Below are 21737 nucleotides of genomic sequence, written 5' to 3'. Positions count from 1 at the left end.
TCCCAGCAAAAACAGTCTGAATTTAAATACCATAAAACAGCTACTGCTGCCAAAATCTTGCATAAGATATTGTGCTTACCTGTTCTGAAGTGACTTGTTATTTCACTATGCAAGAATAAATATCTGTTGCTACAAATGTCAGACTGTTGTCATGCCTGTTCTTCTGTGTAAACAATACATACGTCTAGAGTGCTATGTAAAATATGAACCATGATTATGATATTCGTGGTTCTGTTTTCTTCTATAAACGTAAAACTGTTTTGACATGTAAAAACACTTGAAAAAAACTTTTCACTTCTTATCATTGACATTTTACTGGCAGTCTTGAGCTGCAGATGCTTGCAAAATGAAAAGATAAAGAGGAAAGTTTTTTTCATTCACAGAAAATGCACATTTGACTTTATGTTGTTGCATTTGCAAATTTGTGTTATGGATACAAACAGCAAATACACTTCTGTTCCTTTTCTATTATAATTACAGCACACTGTGGTTGACCAGTCATTAAAAGTACCTAAAAAGAACCTAGAACTGCTGTACAACACTGACTCATTTGGGAGGCAGTGCTTATAGACCAATCCACTAAATAAGTCCCTCAGTCATGAGAGTTTAATATTAGAAGTGGCTTGGTGCACAAAGGTAGAACTGGGGAGGAGTGGGGGATGGGAAGAAAAACAGACATCAAAGAAAAGAGAACCTGAATGATTTCAACTGCAATAAATGGTGAAATTTAGCAGCTTGAAAGCCAATACCAGTACCAGTACCAGTACCAATTGTGGTTGTAGTCTTCAACACAAAGAGCTTAATTACATCTCTGCTGAGCAATAAGAAAATGTAATATGTAATACATGACAGGCAAGTAGGTTTTCCCTTTTCCATGAAGTTTTTAAATGATCTTTATTTGCAGTACCAGATTGTGTATGTGTCACACATATACAGTATGTCACATATACAGTATGTAATCTACGTATTACAAGGGATGTAAAACTATTTTGGTAATTAAAAGACAAGGTATCTACAAATTGATGTATGGTATAGTAGCTAAATCAGGAAAGCATCATTATTTATAATTATAAATTATAAACAATGCACTTTGTATCACATACAACATATTAATAATAATATTAATAATGTATGAGATATTTTCTTTGAATATATATATATATATATATATATATATATATATATATATATATATATATATATATATATCATTAAATATCCTGTAGGACATCTAACCTGCTTGCCCTACAGTAGGATAGTATTAAACAAAAACTCCAATAAAAGGTAACATACCACTATAATTCCACAGTAATACCACTGCACAACTGTACACCGGTCTCTTAGACTTGCAAAATGAAACTCTTTCAGCATGTGTGGATGACCAGAAGGTTCAGTTCACATTCACTTCGGAGAGATCTTTGTCTCTTTGTCCCACCACAAAGTCTCCAGCTCACTCACGGCAAGAAAATGGACAAGACAAAATAATCAAGGATGTGCAACTTGTTTGAGGTAGAGAAAGGCCAGTACAAACCCAGCAGTTTACTGACTTTTCCATGAGTCAAACAAGTGGAGCTAACACAGGGGTTTCATCCTGTGCTCTCAGGATGGTTACTTAGATACTTTACATCCTGTTAGGGCCTCGTTCTCTTGCTGTCTTTCTCTCTGTTCCTGTCTTTGGGACCATTCAGCCTTGAGCGGTCATCCTCCTGCAGACGCATTCTCCCGCAGACGTAGCCTCCCGTAGACACATCCTCACGCAGATGCATCTCACATGGTGTCACTCACTTCAGGACTTCTTCGCCCACCGCCTCCTTCAACCCCTCGTTTGGCCTCACAAGCTCAAAGGTGGTTCCAGACTTCTCTTTCGTCCGGCCACTCTTGTCCACCTGCCGGATGCTCTGCGTCACAGTGATAGTCACCTGCTTGGTGGACATGCGGTTGTCCTGCCATTTGGTCTGTAATTGCAAAGAAAGCCCAGATTCAGTTCCTGACAAAGTAAGCCTGAAAAAGCTGGTTTTAAGAGCACCTAGTACTGTTTTCTTGGAAAGGATCTGTTACGTCACAATAGTCAGCAAGCTCTTGGAAATGTACCTCAGGTAATTTATCTGGTAGGACATGCCAAGCAATCATGCTAGTTAGAGGACCTTACAAAGCGGATTTATAAATGCTTGGTGTATCTACCCTGGTATGTTAAGATACAGATCCAGCATTACTGGAAGGGATAACTCCTTTGAGCTAATTGCTACAATCTTACTCTGTACCATGATTTGGAAAGGGGTACGTACTATTTCCTCTGTATGCATGACACTCCTCCTCTGTAATGTAGTGCCAGGCAAAGGCAGCACCTCCTGCTGTTCGGAGGCCGGTACTGAGGTGTTGCTGTCCGCCTTTACTTCACTCAGGCCCGTCTCAGACATGGCTGAGCACACCTTCAGATAGGCCTGTGCTGGGCCCGGGAAGCCATCGTCGAAAAAGTCTGCAACTACAGACAAGAAGAAAACAAAAAGACTTTCTCATTGTCTGTATCTGTTGTCCAAAAACAAATCTCAACTCGACTCACTGTATATCTTTCATAATTTACACCTCAGAATCAAAAACTGAGGACAGACTTTAATGAAGTGAATGGGATATTTTACATTTTTGTCTTGCTAACCGTCCAGCCATTAAAAAGAGGTTATAGATTAGCGTAGTGGTTTTTTCATTGCTTTAAGCAAAAATATCGACATAAACCTAAATATATTATATTCTAGTTATATGTTGGTGTCTCCGGCACAGCATTAACCATAGCCAAATTTTAAGCTAGCCACTGATTCATCATGAACATGATTCTGCATTTCAGTTTCCATTTGTAATATATCTTCTATTTATAGGAGAATTATTTAAAAAAAAAAACATTAATTTTTGTTCTTTAACAAAAATTAAAGAACTGGTAAAACTATACAGCACATCAGGGGGTTGGTCTCTTTTTATTTAGCCCCTTCCACAGAACACTATTATGCCTTTGTTTTTACTCATTAAAATGGTTTTTAATTTTATGGTGGATTATTGTTACATGTCCTAAACCAAAAACATGTTGCTGCTGTTGCAGATGTAGATATTGATTTCAGCATTTCTGTTTCATGAGCTTACTACCACGTTTGTTCCATTTTGCAGTAGCCTGCTATGGCTGTGTCCATGGCAACAAGAAGCTCTCAGGAATCATTTCAGTTCAGTGATTGCAGGATTTTTTATCTCTCTCATGCCTGAATTGCACCTCACATTACTGTCTCTCAAAGAGCCCAGCCCATGTGAGTCCCTCAGAAGCTGGTACTGGAGATGACTAATCCACTAACAACTGATATGACAAATCTCAATAAACCCAATCATGAAAAGTCTAAAACCCTTTTTTTCTGGAACATGCAGAAAATCAAAACCAATGCAAAAAACAAGCAATCTTGTTTTTATTGCCTTGCTGACAGAGGTAAGGTGAAAAGCAGAGGACCACCAGACATCCTTAGTGGCCACAGCCCAGACACTAAAAGAGGTCAACATAAAAATGAACAGCTGCTCACACCTGTTGGAGAGAGTGAGAAGATGCACTTCCTCTTGTGATGTAAACAAAATAGATTAAGGTATGGATACTAGATTAAATTATGGATACTTATTTTTAAAATTTTGAAACACCAGAACAGATGGATTGGAATGAAACCAGCAACCAGTCAGCCTACCATAGTCTAAGGGGACAGTAGGAGACCTGTGCCAGCATGCCTGGAAAAGGGTACTTTTATTGTCCGAAATTAATCTGTCTATAGTTTTTTGTCTCCCGGATTAAAAGGCTGCTGGATGGGGATGGGATCATTGCACTCTGCATTGTTCTCGTACTGGATGTGATCACTCTATGTGTTTCACCATTTCTGTTTTGCATTATCCTGAAAAGCTTTGGCAACAATTTTGTTTATGTAAAGTGAACATACTGTATGTACGTCCCACATTGCCTGAGGTGCTGAGTGCAGGCGTGCAGGCCCACACACTCTTATCTCCTGTGAATATATTTATTCATGAGGCAGATGACACTTCAATCCATATTTTATTTATTATCATCCAAATAGAGATCATCTGGACTGAAATGAAATAATACCAGTCTAATTGCAGGTTGTATTCACACTGTGCTCTGCCTGTTAAAAAGAAAAAAATAATTCCATTATAGCTCTACATTCATACCTACCCCCTCCCCCCCAAGAGTAAAAACAGCTGTGTAATCCACAGATGCAGTCAGTCAGGCTCTATTGATTATTGCACGATAGGTTATGTGTTCGAACACTAGTGCCAATATTTCTGTGATTACACAGAAAAAAAACTGTTAAACAAAATGAATGAATGAAAATGAGATCACATCAATATTTGTGTCTAGAGATCAAGCTCCTACCTGAATAGTTACAGACTATTTAAGTAATTAGTAATAAATAATTAATTATCTATTTAAGTAATTAATTATCTGATTACAGTGGTAAGATCATTGAGACTTGAGGTGGTTAAAACAAAACAAAACATTAATTTTTTCCATGCTTATGAAAAAAAAAAAACTTTACTAACACCCATTTCATATTTAGTTTCTCTGTCTCTTTCTACATTAACATAAATCCTGATTAAACTACAGTTTAAGTTGTGAGTGTACATTTCCCAATGGCTAAGCCCACTGCCATTGTCAGATGGTCTACTGTGAGTTTGTGTTTGTGCTGTGACTTAGCTCCACGTGAGTATTACTGTGACACAGTTTCCTGTGCATTTGTACTGTAATATAACCACTGTGAGTTTGTGTTTGTACTATGACACAGGGCCCTGCAACCTCATTCTGTGACAGGGCAACATAGCGCACCGGCTTCTAATTATAACCTTTTTATAACTTTTTTTTAGAACCATTAACTTGTCTACATACTGTATGTTCCAACACACAAAAAAAAAATTCCAGGAGGAACAGCCACAGAAGCTCTTATTTCACTCACATAAGCTCTTATTTATTTATTTATTACAGCTGAATATTAGTATCGCACTGCAAATATCACTGCAGGTACACACAACTGACTTATCAGCAGTGGTAGTTATGAATAATGCAGTGAATATGTTTAGGCTTATAAACCTTCTGACAAATCCTGGTACTGAACAATTGTTTGTATAAAAAATGTTATAATTTAACATAATTGACGCTGAAAAGTGCCATGCAAAACAGACCAAATGAAATTTGAATTTAAAATAACCTGAAAACTTACAGAGGTGGCAATAGAATAAATGACAGGAAATCAGCTTGTGGAGTATTTTGATAACTTTAAAATATTTATTCTAAAATAACTATTACAAACAACGGGTATTACAAACATTCAGAGAATAGCTATGAATACCATACCATACCATTTCAGAATTTTAAAAAATGTGTCATGCATGTAAAAAATGTATACATGCATGTCTTTAGGAAAGTGAATGTTGGTTATTTAGTAAATGGTTTTCCCATCAATTTGCTAAATTGATCATTCATGACACCATGATGTAGAAGTTATTATTGCCTTCTGCATATACACTACATCACCTCACCAGTTAGAGGAGAGGTCGTTGGATGATGAGGTGATTCAACCTGTTGAATACAAAGCCAGCTGGGTGAAAATCAAGACAGGGAATACAGAAAGGAAGCAAATGCCTGACCAATGACGGGAGTAATAAATGCCTTTGTGCTATCTGTGTTGAGGTTCTACTGGCAGGACACTACCTCCTGCCATCTGCTCACTCTCATTTTATAAAACGCAAGGCTTGCGTCATTGCGTCATGTGTTTGACAGAACTGAATGAATAAGTACTTGTTTAGTTTTGTATGTGAAACTTCCCCAGAAAACGTCCCCAGTTTTCCATCACACACCAGTTTGATAGAATGATGTAAACTAGTGGAGCCAGCTTGAAATTTTCAACTGTCTCTCTCCCTACACAAATGTAGAACGACGAGCTTAATGATATGAATGCAGTGTGTCTGTGGTTAATACAGACTGAACTGTAATTGGACTGTGAACTTCAATCCTGACAATTTTGCTAGCAAATGTGTCATATTCCGTGAATCTCCCTTTTCCTCCTATGAGCTCAACGGTACCTCTGTGGCGAACCACCTCAACAAAACTCAACATTGCCTGTTTCTGCAACGCTGTCAAATTCCAAAAATAAATGAAAGACGGATGGATGTGTGACCAAATAACGGATTAGGCGACATGCTGTGTGAGACATCTCCTTACGAACGTAGCTTGCCCGCTAGGATTATGTTTAAATGTCATGGCAGTGGAACACAGCTGCACTCCTGCTCAATGGAGACCAATGCTTTACTGCGATGCCAGACAGGTAATACTGACAAGCAGAAGCAGAGTGGGACGACAGTGCACCGTAGTGGTTAAGGAGCAGGCCTTGTAACCGAAAGGTTGCCGGTTCAATTCCCCTCGGGCGCGCTGCTGCTGTACCCACAGACAAGGTACTTTACCCACAAGGTACTTAACCCACAACTGAATCAGTAAATATCCAGCTGTATAAATGGATAGACATTGTGAAAACCTGTAATCGATGTAAATGCCAATAATGTAATGTAATGAGCTCACCGGAGCTGACGTTTTTCTCTGAGGCAAAGCCCAGATCAGAGGAGTTCTCCGAGGGGATGTTCTGAATGGAGGACAGGGGCATGTCTGTGTCAGTGCTGGTCAGCCAGGTGGACTCAGTCTCCTTCGTCCAGCTCTCCAGGTGCCTGGGCTCCAGGGCGTCTGTCCTGCTGCCACCACACCCCATTGCTCTTCCAGAAAGGGGACAAGAGGAGGGTCCACCAGACCCCCCTGGCGTGATCAGTAAATTGAGAACAGAGAGGACGGCCACCTCGTTGCGCCTTCCTCTGGTCACTTAAGTAGAGGACAGAGCCTCCAGCCCTGTACATCCGTGACGACCCCTCATGGCGCCGAAGTCTGGCCTCTTCTAGCACAGGTTCATTTGTGCACATACACGTAATGCTGGCATCTCACTTCAGGTGACAACCTTTGCATCTCAGATTGGTGTAGAAGGCTGTAGCCCGTCAGTGTGATACCCAGTCCAATTGGACTGATTCCTCACACTCCATTGGTCACATGGCAATGGACTCCAGGGGTTTCCACTGAGAAAGATCCCTCTGGTGGGAAGAAGATAAAAAAAATGCAACATTGAAACAATTTATCCGATTTATGCAATTTTCTCTGGTTATTTCCAGTTGTTGCTTGATTGTTGCAGGACTATGAAAGTGATTGCAATGCAGTATGCATATTGCATATTGATCTTAATCCTACATAAAGCAAAACAAGAAATTAGATATAAGCAACTAAAATGTACATTTAATGGGCAAACAACCAATTGACAAAGACATGCTGTAAAAATAACTTGTAGGAGTTAACTTTGCCGTAATTTTTAAAAAAATAAAATTGCATTTTAAACAATTAAACAATGATAATTTGTTAGAAAACTGACGCTGTTGTTTTAAATAAACACCAACCTGTACATATTTTTTTTACGTAAAATGATCCATGTATACGTCATAACGCATCGCAGTCGCATGATGTGTGTAAAGATTTGGATAATCTTTGCGTCATTTTGGGACTGGAAATGATGGGACGCGTTTAGAGAGAGTCTGCAGCACAACAGTACTGAATATTTGTGTACAAAATCCAGACACGCATGAACAAACAAATTAGAAGTGAATATATGCAGGAAAGGATGACAGGACAGTGCCATGAGGGTTCCTTGTTAGAGCTTCATCCAGCCAGGCAACATGCGTAAGTGCAAGACACACATTCTCATCCTCTAACAAGTGACCCATTTTCATAGCCTCATCCTTACATTAGCAGGTTATTCCAAAACAAAGCCGCACACCTGCTTTTGTCTGTGTAGGAGAATTTTATTATTTGAACTCCGATTGTGAGCATCAATAATTGTTGATCACTCATATAATGAGCAAAATACATAATTTTAAACATTTTCAGGGAGGTTTGATGTGTTCTGTCTCCTCATGTTGCTGAATTCTGACAGTCAACTCTTCATCACTGGGTAAAAAAAGAAATGTGCTTCTGATTAAATTTCAAGACACGCTATGGAATTAACGTTCGAACAGTTCCAACAAGAAGCGTCTCTTGTTCTTCGGTAAACACCACGTCAATGATTGAAACTGGGTCAGAAATACATAATATAGACATGATTTCATACTAGTGAGGAAAATTCCATCACCATTTTCACATTAGTTGAGCCTCCATTTATTTATACGAATGATGGACATTTTCCCCAAAGAACCTTTTCACGAACGCACGTTTTGTGCTAGGTAAAAATAAAATGCTAACAGCAATACATAAATAAAAATAAAAAAGAACACACATATACCCTTAAAACCCATAATATCGCGTACTGAAATTAATAGTGATGACATGCTCTCAGTCATATATCCAAATCTTTCTGCAAGTTGCATGCGATATTTGTGCATCACCCAGCTCTTAAACAATATATCTAACGTATAAAACTAAAATATGCATATGAGTATCTCGTTATAGCTTACCCCTAATGATCCGATAGGGACCTGAAAGCTTTTTACAAAACACGCGTTGGTTTCAAAATTTCACCAAATTGCCTTTTGTGTATTAGGCTACTATACTCGCGTTCCTCACGTTCACTACCGAGATCCACTGGGTTTCCACACAGTTTCGTCCATTCATTAATCCGCTCTTCGCCGTCTGCAAGCGCACGGCGAGAGGAGCTGGTGCTTAAACGCCTGGTTAGGATGACGCCGCCTCCTCCCTCCCCTCCCTCTTCAAACTGTGTGTAAAATTATGATTTGCTGTGCGGTTCCGAAGCTAAAATGAAGATGCGGTTAGGGGAGGGTCACAGTGTTGGACCGAAGTCTCCCCATGGGCTAGCCAGTAAGGTGAGATCTGATGAAAATCCGTACCTCGAAAATTTCAAATTACATTACATGATTGTGAAATTCATTTGAAGCTCGATATTTGAACATTAAGTTCTAAACGTCATTCGCTCTTTCGCCAAAGATACCTTTGGAATGTTAAGACATTCTGTGGATATCTTTTTCCTTCTTCATCAAACAAGCAAGCTATGGAGCTTCAGATATGGGGCAAGGGTTGATTGGTTTGCTTTTTTTCAAGATCCACATAATTGGCTTCTCAGTTTCTATCAAAATATAATTTTGTATTATTCTGATTCAAATTATGATTTTCTATTATTCCATTTAGATTCAATTTGTTTTTTGTATATGTAATGTATTCAGGGGCACAAGAGGAACAGTTCCCAGCCTTTGGGTTCTCTATATATCCATTCTTTGATTTTAGGGCAATATTTGCTTTTGAATTCATATTTCAGTGGTCTATAAATAACTTGAACCAAGGAGGTTTATTGATAAACTAGACTGTATCTATAAATGTCTTTGATGAAACATCTCAAATAATCAGGCGTGTGAAGTGGCTGGTGAACTTTAATTTGTCTATAAATCATTTCTTTATTCAGAACTAGACTAGACATTTTCATTTTATTGAAGTGCTTTCAGATTTCAATGGCTATTTAGGCAAAAGACTTAATCCAGCTGTCAGGTGTTCACGGGCACAGATGGCTCATGTAACAAGCTTTGGTTTTTCAATATACAGTCATTTGTGAGCAGGTAAAGGTACAGCACTAATTAGGCGTGTGTGATGTGTTCTCTGGCACATGGTGTAATGGTGGAAGGGGTGCCAGGGGCATGCAATATAAATGGTTGCTTACCTGCAATTTATCTGCAATTTATCATCCATGTCTCCACAAGTTCAGTAAATCATTTAAGGTACCCTGATGTTTCACTCTTTGCACCCTCTGGTGTTCACATCACACCATGTCTTTCTCCAGTGACAGAGAAGATGCTCTTGGACCAAGGCCTGAATAAACTTTTACACCTGTATGTAGCGGTTTGTATTTGACTGTATTGTGTATTGTGTTTTTGATTTGATTGTATTGTGTATTTGACTGGATGTTACGTGGATCAGCGAGCGAGCGAGTTTTGAACCTGGGTTCTCACTGCTCGCATCCAACCCCTTACTGCCAGCGTCATTACCAGTTGAGCTAAAGGTAATTTTCCCCTAGCCTATCTCCAGCAATGCTATCCTGCTGGTTCTATGCAGGACTCACTCAAGCAACTAATTTCAGCTCTGCCACAAGTATCTGGATCAAAACCATGCTGAGTGTGTTGAGATCGAGCTCTTCTAATGCGTGTTCCCAGTGCTCGCATTCATGGTGCAGTCTGTGGGAATCTGATTTCCATGTAATTTCTGTATGTAATTTACATGGGGGATAATGTGAGGGGGCATTCAGGTAGGCTATACCTGCATTTCTCAACACTGGTCCTGACATAATTGCCAGCTGTGGAGGTATTTAAACGTGCAAAATTCCAAGGCATAAAACACAATCCAGAGAATCAGATTTTAGGTTTGGCACTCGCACTTAGAAGTTACCACCAACTTTTTAACCCCCTGCTGGTGCATATGGCCCCAGGACCTTCACCTCAGTGTCGTATGAGTGTAGGAGCAGGAAATTATATGCCATCCATCTTATACACATTCAACACATATGTCAGGTCTAAAGTTCTGTAGAATGTCTGTTGCTCTCACTGATGCCAAGCTGCATACCATATAGTAATAGTGCAGTGAAATTTAACTTCCTGTTTGTGTAGTGTATAACATCTTCAAGAGGAAGCATGCATAACAAGAGTAGCTGATGTAAGACCACACCTTGTGGGATGCCACAGTTAGATAGGTGGGTTTAAAACATTTTTTTCCTCACATAATCTTGTTCTTAATGAAAGCTATGCAAACTGCCAAAATGAAAAGCTAAGTAAGAGAGAAACACTACAGCAATGTCCAATTTACAAATTGTTTCTAAAGCTCTTCTAAAATTTTGATAAGCCACACTTTAGAACAATGCAAAAGTAATGTTCAACAGCAGTTTCTACTTGACTTTTTTTTGCTTTTTCATATTAGCACAAATCACTTTGACTGCATGGGTCAATCAGCTTGATATTGCTTTCATCTGATTAACTTCCTGTATGACATAAAACTGAAATCTGAAAAAAAAAAAAAACTTTGACTTAAAACTTGCACAAAATGCACAACTGCCTCTGAAATGTCACTGTTCTTCTTTGTGACAGTTATGTCTGAAGTGAGAAAAAAAAGGTAAAAGGTACACAGTGTGTCAGTTTGCTTATGATTTTTACTTGAACAATTTACAGATACCAGGGAATTTGCTCATAAGAAAAGTAAATGAGGACAGAGAGAAGAACGGAGCTTCTTCATTGGAGCTGAGCTCCGCATATTCAGTGCTGCTGGAGTCATCGCCCATGTCCTGAGGAGGAGGACCAGTGTGCTCTCTGTCACTGGGGGATGGAGAGGCTCCAGGTTCGAGTGAAACAGCAGATCTGCTGAGACATTCACTCACTGGGGGATCAGGAAGAGGGTTCTCTTCAAAAGCTTTAAGGAAAGAATATTTTTTTAAAAATCTATTGCTCTACAGCAATGATCTCTGAACATCTGAAGAACTGAAATACATACAAAAAAACAACAGCTGTGTCTCCTCTCAAACATCCATATGGCCTCCCTCCCAAACATAGAAAATTACTGATAGTGGAGTTTTGATTAAAAATTACACAGATTTACTACACCACTGTAAATTTGTGTGTCTCACAGTGCAACAACGCGAGAGGCTCTTACTATCAGACGAATGTACAGGTATGCAGACACGGGTGGGACTGTGGAAGCCCACGGCAGCAATGGCAGGTCTATCACGAAGGTTGTGCCCTGAGAATCCAGGTGTGGTCATGGAGGGAATTCCATTCAGGATTTTTGCCGTGCCTATAAAAACAAAGGTGACCAAGTATGGTTGTTCCGATGTATGTAGTGAGTTTTTGATCACTGTAAAATGGCTACTGCGTAACAATATAGCCTGCCAGCACCACTTCTACAAATTAAGCAAGTGAATGGAAAAATAAAAAAAATCTTGTAAAGAAGTGCAAAATAATGAATGCATATTAAAATTTAAAGATAACCTCCATAAAGCGAAGGAATGACTGTGCTACTTTCAGTTAGTTGGTTAGTTAGCTAGCTAGCTATTGAGACAATTCATTTTCACCAGTCTTTATCTGATGCAGTAATTCTAGAAAACGAACTAAACAGTCAGACATTTTGATTTGTTGTGTGTATTGACCGAGTATATTTCACTTTCCTAATCTGAGTGCTAACTAAACAGACGAGCACAGTGCATTAATTTCATTGGAGTCTGTTCCATTTCATGATAGGGTACCTCTGCTCATGGGAGGGATTATACAAATCTTGTTTAAATAATTTGAAGCATCCACAGAAACACTGCCAATCATATCAACTAGACAAAGAAAAATCCAGGGAAGATAACTGAATTCTGGTTATCATGTGACTACAGCGGAAAAGTTTAAAGCTGCAATAGGTGGTGGACCAACCTCTCGAAATTGGGGGCATCTGCTGGTTGGAGCAGCCAGCCATGGGCTCGTACAACTGTCTCCGGAATTCATCCTGTTCAGCACACACCGCTACCAGACTGCCAACACATAAAAACACACCACTTAGAGAAGAAATCTTTCCCCTACGAGAAACATTAACTATTTGTTTCAGCAAGGAATCCAAGTCTGCTTAATACAGTGTCACCATCAACTGATGGTAACAAGCTTTATACTGACAGCTGTTTAACATTTAATTGTCAGTCATCTTGGACCATTACCCTTCCCAGTACTCATCAATAACTAATTCAGCGACTTTTCATGGCAAAGTGGCTCACTGCTTAAGGCTGGCAATCTCTCTTCTCTCTGGTTCCAGGATTTGCTCTGACATATGGGTTTTCAACTGCAAGCAAATGGACAGAACTTAATAATGTTTCTTGGTCGAAGAGGCAGATTCACAAAACTGATAGTAGGTAATACTGATAATGCATACAGTAAACTCTGATAATAAGAATGACAGGTCCCTGTCATTCCTATATACACTGTTCCTGCCTTACTGTGAGCACTCTTGTGCCTGTAATTTAAAAGTAACTGTGGGTAAAAGCATCTGCCAAGTGACTAACAGTAAATGTGAAGCCAAATATGACCAATTACATATAACAAAATAAATGTGAAAGAAGTCAAAACACACCCTCTGGTAAATATCCATTTTATAGGAACAGACAGCTATGCGACTCCCATAACAATGGACGATTTTGATTCTTTTACTGGGGCTTGCGCATCCCGGGTTTTGGGTGGCCTTGCTCACCTCGTTCTTGTAAGAGCACCCAGCATTCAGAGGCTCCTTCTTTGTCTCCTTCTTCTTTACCTGGATCTTGAATGCAGACTTTAATTTCGACTTCCTCTTGCACTGTCCCGACCTTTCCTGAGCTGGCTCCCTGTGACACAGAGGGTACGGGATCTTAAGCTTTCCTTTGCACAACTCATTACCTCCAGCTCCTAATTCCTGTAGTTCTTAACCCTTTGTTATGCCCCGAAGTTACATAAGACAAAAATCCGCTTCCTTGATTTGAACAATTTAAGCACAATTAAAAGTTACAAATACGAATGTAGTCTATGGCATCCTGCCTTAAAAATACAAAGTTCAGTTTGTATTTTTTTTTTCAGTCGAGGTCAAGTCTTCGTTGGAACATTTGTTTTCCTTTGTAGATGTATGATTTCAGCTGATATCAGGATGATTCAAATAACTTATATTTGTCATTTACATAGCAAAACTCCCATACTTGCTGTAGTATTATACTTTATACTGACTGTTGAGAGGCACTGTCCTTTTCATAAAATGATTTGGTCTTTTGTTGAGATTTCTGTGGAATGGTCCCCATTCGCTTTTCCAGCTGCCATTTCTCTTTATTCAGAGCAGCCTGACCATGCTCAAACGTCCTGACTTGTTCTGAGGCACAAAAGGTCACAAATCAGATACAGGGAGCTGAATAACAGGGCGATGAGAAATATCCTCTGGGCAACGTACCTTCCAGCTGCTGACACCTTTTCTCCTCAGCCAACAGCCTGTCCTTATACATTTTTTTTTCCTCTTCCAGAGTTGCAAGAGCGCTCTTTACCTATGTCAGAAAACGCATCTCTAAATCTGAAATGTCCATTTCATTGCCTGTATAGTGTCTGCAGCTGAGAATGGGCCATTTTTAACATATATGTGGTTAGCCTAGGCCATCAGCTGACATGCTCAGATATACCAAAAGTCAGTTAAAACCAGGAAAGGTGCAAATACCCAAGTTAATTTATGAGGTCTGACTGAATATTGTAATATCTTTGTAATTTGTAATATTTTTTCCAGACTGATATCCCTAAATGCTTTTAGTCATTTTGCAGGTCCCTAACTTACCGATTCATAAAGAGTGTGAAAGGATGTCTTTGGGGCACTGCCATCTAGAAGAGACAGACCGCACACTGATCAGACAGGCTCAGGCTCATATTACAGGGTGCCTACCATCCAAAATACCACCATAATACAACACCAGCCTCCACCATGCAGGACGGCCAACTGAGCACCGTGTGCATCCACATCCAAAACAGCAAGAGCAAACAGACCACATGCATGGGAAACAACACAGTAATTGAAACACTTGTAAGAAATATGGATCCAATATCGAGAGACAGTAATATAACATGGCTGAGCAACATAAGCACAGTTTTGATAATGTTCCCATTGAGAACGTCAATACAGTCTTCCACGGTTAATGCTTGACAGATTGCTATTGGGCATGGGGAATGCAATGGCAGGATATCAGTGCAAACCATAGCAAAAGCAATGTTGTGAAGGGTGACATGCAGGAGGCAATGCGGGTGGTGGACAGGAATGTGATTACCTGTGAGTAGACAATACATACACAATTTGCCAACACAAATGTAACCATTTTCTTGAAACCATTACTGACAAGACAGGAATAATACAAACCAGGAATAATGTTGGGCTCAGACAGTAGATAAAGAATGACAAGACCAAAGGAAAAAAATGAACAGACTGGCATAAATAAGGGTATAACAGACCCAGTGGCCTAATGGATAAGGCATCAGCCTCCGGAGCTGGGGATTGTGGGTTCGAGTCCCACCTGGGTCGAGCCATGACAGCGCATTGGTACAATATGGTACATACTGTGAAAAGTGTTTCATGGATATTCTTATTTCTTGTGAGATGTAGTGATAAGAAGCAGGGACAACAGCTGGAAGATTGCTGGTTTGATTCCCTGCTAGGGCACTGCCATTGTACCCTTGGGCAAGGTACTTTACCCACAACTGCCTATGTAGATATCGAAATGAAATGACAATAATGGAATGTAAATGTAGCATAAAATTGCCTGTACAGCACTGGTGAGCATATGATGCTGTGTAGCAGCATTATTAAAAGTTGTTATTGGGTATTGGACTTACCAAAGGTGTTACTAGAATATGGAGGGGACACTGATCATATAAGAGATTGATGGGACTTCTGCGCTCATGAGCAGGGCCATATGAGAACCCTGCTTAAATTATTCAATAGAGGGAATGAAATGAAGTTCAATTAATGAACTGATAATTAACCATCATTTTCTATTAGGATTTGAACTGAATTTCACTTCACCACCTCAATTGACACAGAATTGACCCCAACTCTGACCCTTTAGTGAGCATATGACTATGGCAGGCAGGGTTAAAGCCTCAGCATGCAGGGGCTCACCTTTACCACAAGTGGGAAGCTGTTGGTCAGAGCAGCTGGTGGAGGGCATGGAGAAAAATCCCTGGATTTCAGCCAGTTTAGCAGTGATGTCAATCAGCCTGCAAAGAAATAAAAAGACACCATTCAGATTCCATACTGATCTTTGTCCAGGAGGATGTAAAGTTTGAATCCAAGTACAGTGAATATATTGTCACCCATCCTCTGCTGATGATAATCAGCCATTCAGCTGTTCAACAACCAATAATCAATCCTTGCCCATTACCCTTCTTCCTGCTCACCAATAACCCAATTGAACAACTATTGGTGGGTGCCAAACTCACTGTTCACGAAGATTGGCAGTCTCTCGGATCTCTACCACAATGGCTTGTTCTGCAGCACAGGTTTTCAGCTGGAGGCAAAGGAAGATAAATTAATATCCTTATTTGGTCAAAGACATTGATTAGCAAAATCATTTCCTTGGTAAACCTTGACTTTGTGATAGCGTAACTATGAAAACCTTTTGGACAAAACCTTAAACCATCAGAACCTTAACAAACACTCAACTGATCTAACTTACATCACATGGGACAAATGTCATTTTTTTAAGGGGAGTGCACTGCAAGAGTTAAGAGTAATTCTGCTCACCCGGTCCAGGAGAAAGCTCTCAGGTTTTGTTTTTTTCTCCTTCACATCCTTCATCTTATGTTTGTAAGTCTTTGGTTCAACTCTGGTCTCCTTCTCATAGTGCCCTGACTCCTGAATCAGCTTCCTGCAACACAAAGAGCACAGGGGCTTCAGTCTTCCACTGCACAAGTCATTATTTTCAACTCCCAATATCTTTAGTTTTTAAAAGTCACATATTTTTGTTATTTTATTAATATCTTTAATTTTTAAACCTCAGATATTTTTGTTATTTTTGTTACACATCTCTGTCCAACAAAAATGTGAACAATAAATTTCAATAAAGATGCAATTTGTAGAATTTTGCTATTTTAAGATAATGTTTACGAATTGAGCTTATGTATTCCTCGTAGCTGACTTTTGAATGCATTTATTAAGTCACAGCTAAACTACTATGTTGTAAAGATCATACATTTCATAACTGCACATTACTGAATTTATGATACTATGTGCACACAAAGCCCATCTTGCTTGGCTAGTGCCTTGCTCGATACTTACTGCTGTAGAGCCTTCTCTTTTTCTTGACACTGCCTATTTATGTCTGCAAGCTGCTCTTGAACTTCCTTAATGTGGACTTCACAGCAGCATCTCTCGCTTTTCAGAACATTTTGGTCAAGGTCCAGTGCTTTAATGTGTTCTGGAAAACAAATTGTCAACTCTACAGCTACAGAGAATGCAATCAGCTAAATTGTTTATAGTTAATATTAGGCAGTGAAATGCACCTTCCAGCTTGTGTCTCAGTCTTTCTCCAGCCTGCAGTTTCTCCACGAGCTGATTCCTTTCCTCTTCAATAACTGAGAGGCCAGCATTCATCTATCAGAAAAACCATACCTGTGTTTACCTCAAAACTGCAAGCGATATAGCTCACACATGCACAGTATAGTAACGAGTGCTGTTACACGGTGAAGATCAAACTTTGGTGAGGCTGCAGCTATGGTTGAACTGCTGTTTGTCTTATGACTGCTTCAAGATTATGTTCAATTTTGAATATAACTGAACATCTGTGACAGATATGAGCTTGCTCAGGACCCAAAGGTTTGAGTCCACCCTCCCTCTTGCCACTATCACAGATATGTTAAACCAACAGCGATAAAAGCTTACTTTGCGAAATATTTTTGAGACCAGTGCAAATAGCAGGATGATTTCAACACTAGCCACGACAGCCAACATCATCCACAGATTTTCATGCCATTTGGGATACGGCTGCCATTCGTCTGGTAAGCTGGAAATGAGCTGAATGAAAATTCAACAAAAGCCATCCAGGTCAAAACTGCTGCTTCCTGTGGCTGTGTTGAGCCAAATGGAACCCATCTCAATCCACAAATAACATCCCCCAATAAATGAATCAGACTAAGTGAAAAATCAGGATTTTAGAATTCAACAAAGCTCGTGTTAGGTTTCCATTTTTAAACAGTGAACTAAAAACAGCCATTGTAGTAATGAAATGGTTATGAAAGACAATTATACACATTCCATGCTAATTATTATTGTTAATTTAAGATATATGCATAAATATTGAGATTACCACAAGTCACTTGTTTTCACATGTCAATAAAATCACTGTACTGTTTGTAATACAGAGGAATTATATTTGTAAATTATATTATATATGAAATGAAAATGCAAAGTGTTTAACCTAAGTGTTTCTTCCATGCATTGGATATATTCAGACTAATTCTAAAGCCCATCAAGAAATCTGGTAAATATTGTCAAATATAATTTTCTTACCATTTTAGCATAAGTGCTTATAAACTCCTGAACCAGACGGAGAAAACTGTTGAGATCCATAGCAGTGGATGAGGTGGGATCACCCTCTGCTTCATAGCAATCAGACACACAGGTATTTTCAGAATTTCAAATATGCAAACACAATAAATTGTGTACCACACCACTAAAGAATGTCAGTTTCTATAGAAAAGAAGGTACCTGTGAAGAGATGCTCCACCTTCAAGTCCAGCAGTTTTTCAGAGATAACTTGTGATTCTTTCCAAATCTCCTAAGAGAGTCAAACAATGATGTCTCTGTGACCAACATGTGCAATTACTATTTTCTGAAAAGAAAAAACTACCCTGGTAGTTTTTAGGGTATGTAAACATCATTTACTGTGTGGATTTTGTGAATTTTCTGAATTTCACATTAAGGCATAATGGAGAAAAATGGGTATAAGACTCACCTATAGTATACCAGTGGTATGAGATGAGCAATGAGCAACATTTAATTTAAAACATTTAATGAACACAAAAATTCACTGGCTGTAAGCTTAAATTATGAAACAAAGGACAACAGGCAAACTATACGGTCAAATTCATGCAGAATGAGTTTCCAGTTGCTTGAACTCTCTCTGCATGACCCCTTATTCAAAATGAATGAAGGTGTCTGCTAAATCACAAAAATATAAATGTAATATGCTAACCTCCAAAAAAGTCTCTAACTCTTCAGAAGAGCAAATGTGATTGGGTATTTTCAGGCTTTTAGGTCCAGCTCCAAAACGGCTTCCAACCTTTAAAACAATACATACAAAAATATAGTACATCGGAAAGCTGGCTCTACAAACACAAACACTGAAGACATTGAACACAGATTAGCTTTAGCCAACAACATAAATGCTAAGAGCTGCAATATCTTTGTGTTTAATTAATAATTAAGGAATATCAGCCTGCAATTATACTTACAATTTCTGATGCGTCTGTCCTTCCTGAGCCAATGTCAAAGGTGAGGAACTGACAATCAGTTTCAAAGACCGTCTGATCTTTCCCGTTGCATACTGGCACTAGAAAAAAAAACATAAGATCATGGATTAGATAAGGCTAATGAAATAATACTAAGGAAAGCCGACCAGCAAATCTCTAAATCTGTCAATGTGCACCACACACTTGCACTTCCACCTGCATATCACTGTGTCAGAATCGCAGTGTTGAGGCCCGTTATGGATACTTTCTCTACAACAAGCCTTCCACGAAAGCGTGCTATTTAATGATTATTAATGTGAAATACTTTAATGCAGGATTCGGGTGTGCGAACACAACTCCACCGATAAACACATTATAAGTGGGGAAAGACTAGCTTAGGCAAAATATGGCATGCCCTGCACACCAATAGGGAATTTTCGCTAAGTCAAAAAAATATATAGTAACAATCCATCGGACTCGTAGACTGCGAACGCGGCAGTTACAAAATAATAACGGGCGAATAACGTTTTGTTAGGTAGCCTTGGCTTGCTATAGGCTACAGGACCTAGACTTTGCCAAACTAAGATAACTCTATCCAGCTACCGATTGTTTTTTTATAGCTTGCAAACCAGCCAGCCAGCCACCTAAAATCAAACTAGCTAGCTAATTAGCTATGCTTGGATCCTGATGGCGAAAATATCCTCAGTGACTCTGAAAGTTTGGACAAAGTATACAAAGAACAGGTTCGCTGTAACATATGCAGTTTCATACTTACTGAAACATGTTTTATATGGCAATTGAGGAACCAGGCCTATAGGTAAAAGCAAACTAAGGAGATACAGCCGCGAAAGGAAACCTGCCATATGGACAGGTTTTTGTGCAGCTACCCACTGTATTAGTGGGGTCACGGCATGGTGACACAGCGGTAGATCTACATAACCACAGTTTAGTACAGGATATCTCCGATGTCAAATGAAACAAACAGCTTCAGCTAGATATATCTGCTGGTATGTCTCATAATGGGTTGGAATCATGAGATGTCACTGATGTTGTGACGCCGTTGTAGTTATTCCACTGCTCTGAGAAACGGCGTTCCATTCATAGAGTGACACAAGTTTCCATTCGTGGAGTGACAGTTTTGCCCAAAATAAGCCATGAAATCGAGTAATCCGGTTTCAAGGACAAAAAGTGCTTCTAACTTGTATACTGCATGATGTATAGTTAATTTAGAGAACGGAGAGAGAATGGAAAAATATTCCTTAATACGCGACACCTATCGCTATTCCGTGTCATATTGTTTCATACATGTTTTTATATTTACATATCTTTTATATGCCTTTTGAACTGAAACAGCATCATATTCCTTGGATATCCTAGTACACATGGAAATGTTTGGGGGCAGTAAATCCAGGTATTTTATGGCCTTGATAATATCTGGCCTTGATAATATCTAAGATCACGTTGATCACAGTGTGCCTACACCAACACAGTCTTGATGTTTTCACTAGCAGTGGACTACAGTAAACAGATGATGCTATTGGGTGAACATCAGAGGGACCAATGGTGAGAAGCATGATTAGGATGATTTGTGATGATGTAGATGTGGCTAGAAAATCATGATGGAGAAGAAGCAGAACTAAATAAGGAATGAAGTACAAGATGGAATTGTATTCAAATTCAAAATTCTCTGTTTAAAAGGGTTTTGCTTCTATAAAGGTAGAGGTTTCTATCAGATCTCAGGGTGACTATGATAATTTCTATGGGAAAGCCTAAATAGGACCTAAGTTTCAGTGCTGTATAGATATGGAGTATGGCCAATCAAGTAGTAGCTCATCAGACAGCACACCAGCCTTCCCAATACACATGAATGAAGTTGCAGGATATCATTCTTACATACTGTAGATTAGACAGTGTTCTTAGAATCTGCTTTGTGTCAAATCTACCAGCAGGGGGTAGAATTGTGCTGGGAAAAAAAACCTACATTCACGTCAAAGAGAAAGGACTTGGAAGATCTTGAGTCAAAAGTAATGACATTTGATTCTGATGCACATCTTCTGACTTCAGTGCATCCAGCCATCACAGCATGTAATTATTAGAGCATGTATTTGAGATATTAGAGTGTGTATTTATTAAAAATGCATAACGAATGTATGATTTTTTATGAATGTTGAATTTACATAAAAGAGGATGGGACATGTAATAAAGCCAGGAAAACCCTTTAATTTTTGTGCAAGCCTAAATTTAATGTTTAAAAATGTGAAATACAGGATCCTGATTGACTCAATCAAAAGGGTGCTCATCTTGAGTTCAGGCTGAGCATTGTAGCCCAGGTTTAATCCCAGCTGTGTCATCATCTGACAATGACCAGAAGCCAACAGCTGCAGAACAGATTGGCTCAAATGGGTAGCATGTAAAATTGTAACCCATGCAAATCGCTCTGAATTACTGTCTGCTAAATGACAAGAATTTAAATGTGTTTTATGTACCACCTCTACAATCTTATTTAAGTAGATAGTTTTTAAATATATTTAATTTTACTTATTTAAATTTATACTCAATGTAATTTTTAAAACTCATATTTAGTTTGACCATTTTTGATTGGCTCAATGAAGTTGTATCCTGATTCTGTATTTGAATAAAGTTAGCACAGAAGGAAATGAGAGGAATTAGTC

General features: G+C 39.0%; 1 protein-coding gene and 1 non-coding gene across 2 annotated transcripts; one reads left to right on the top strand and one right to left on the bottom strand.

The window, feature by feature from the left end:
* Nucleotides 1–1436: 1436 nt before the first annotated feature.
* Nucleotides 1437–8727, bottom strand: baalcb (BAALC binder of MAP3K1 and KLF4 b). The gene is made up of 4 exons (XM_036550660.1): nt 8563–8727; nt 6602–7155; nt 2286–2482; nt 1437–1955 (listed from the first exon to the last, which is right to left on the bottom strand). Exons 2-4 carry the CDS (start codon nt 6783–6785, stop codon nt 1782–1784), a joined length of 555 nt encoding a protein of 184 aa, XP_036406553.1. The 5' UTR covers nt 6786–7155; nt 8563–8727; the 3' UTR covers nt 1437–1781.
* Nucleotides 8728–15066: 6339 nt separating this feature from the next.
* Nucleotides 15067–15139, top strand: trnar-ccg. The gene has a single exon. It is a non-coding gene; the product is annotated as a tRNA-Arg (tRNA).
* The last annotated feature ends 6598 nt before the right edge of the window (nt 15140–21737 follow it).

The sequence above is a fragment of the Megalops cyprinoides genome, chromosome 17 (genome assembly GCF_013368585.1).
Source record: "Megalops cyprinoides isolate fMegCyp1 chromosome 17, fMegCyp1.pri, whole genome shotgun sequence".
Classification (NCBI taxonomy): domain Eukaryota; kingdom Metazoa; phylum Chordata; class Actinopteri; order Elopiformes; family Megalopidae; genus Megalops; species Megalops cyprinoides.
Note: the sequence above shows the minus strand (reverse complement) of the source record. Positions and strands in the feature narration are given on the sequence as shown.

Bases quoted from the DNA above. Each gene is read 5' to 3' on its own strand.
- baalcb (XM_036550660.1), bottom strand. From the start codon at position 6,785: ATGGGGTGTGGTGGCAGCAGGACAGACGCCCTGGAGCCCAGGCACCTG. The intron at 2,483-6,601 runs GTGAGCTCATTA...TCTTGTCTGTAG, and splicing joins AGAGAAAAACGTCAGCTCCG to TTGCAGACTTTTTCGACGAT. The intron at 1,956-2,285 runs GTACGTACCCCT...TTGCAATTACAG, and splicing joins TCATGCATACAGAGGAAATA to ACCAAATGGCAGGACAACCG.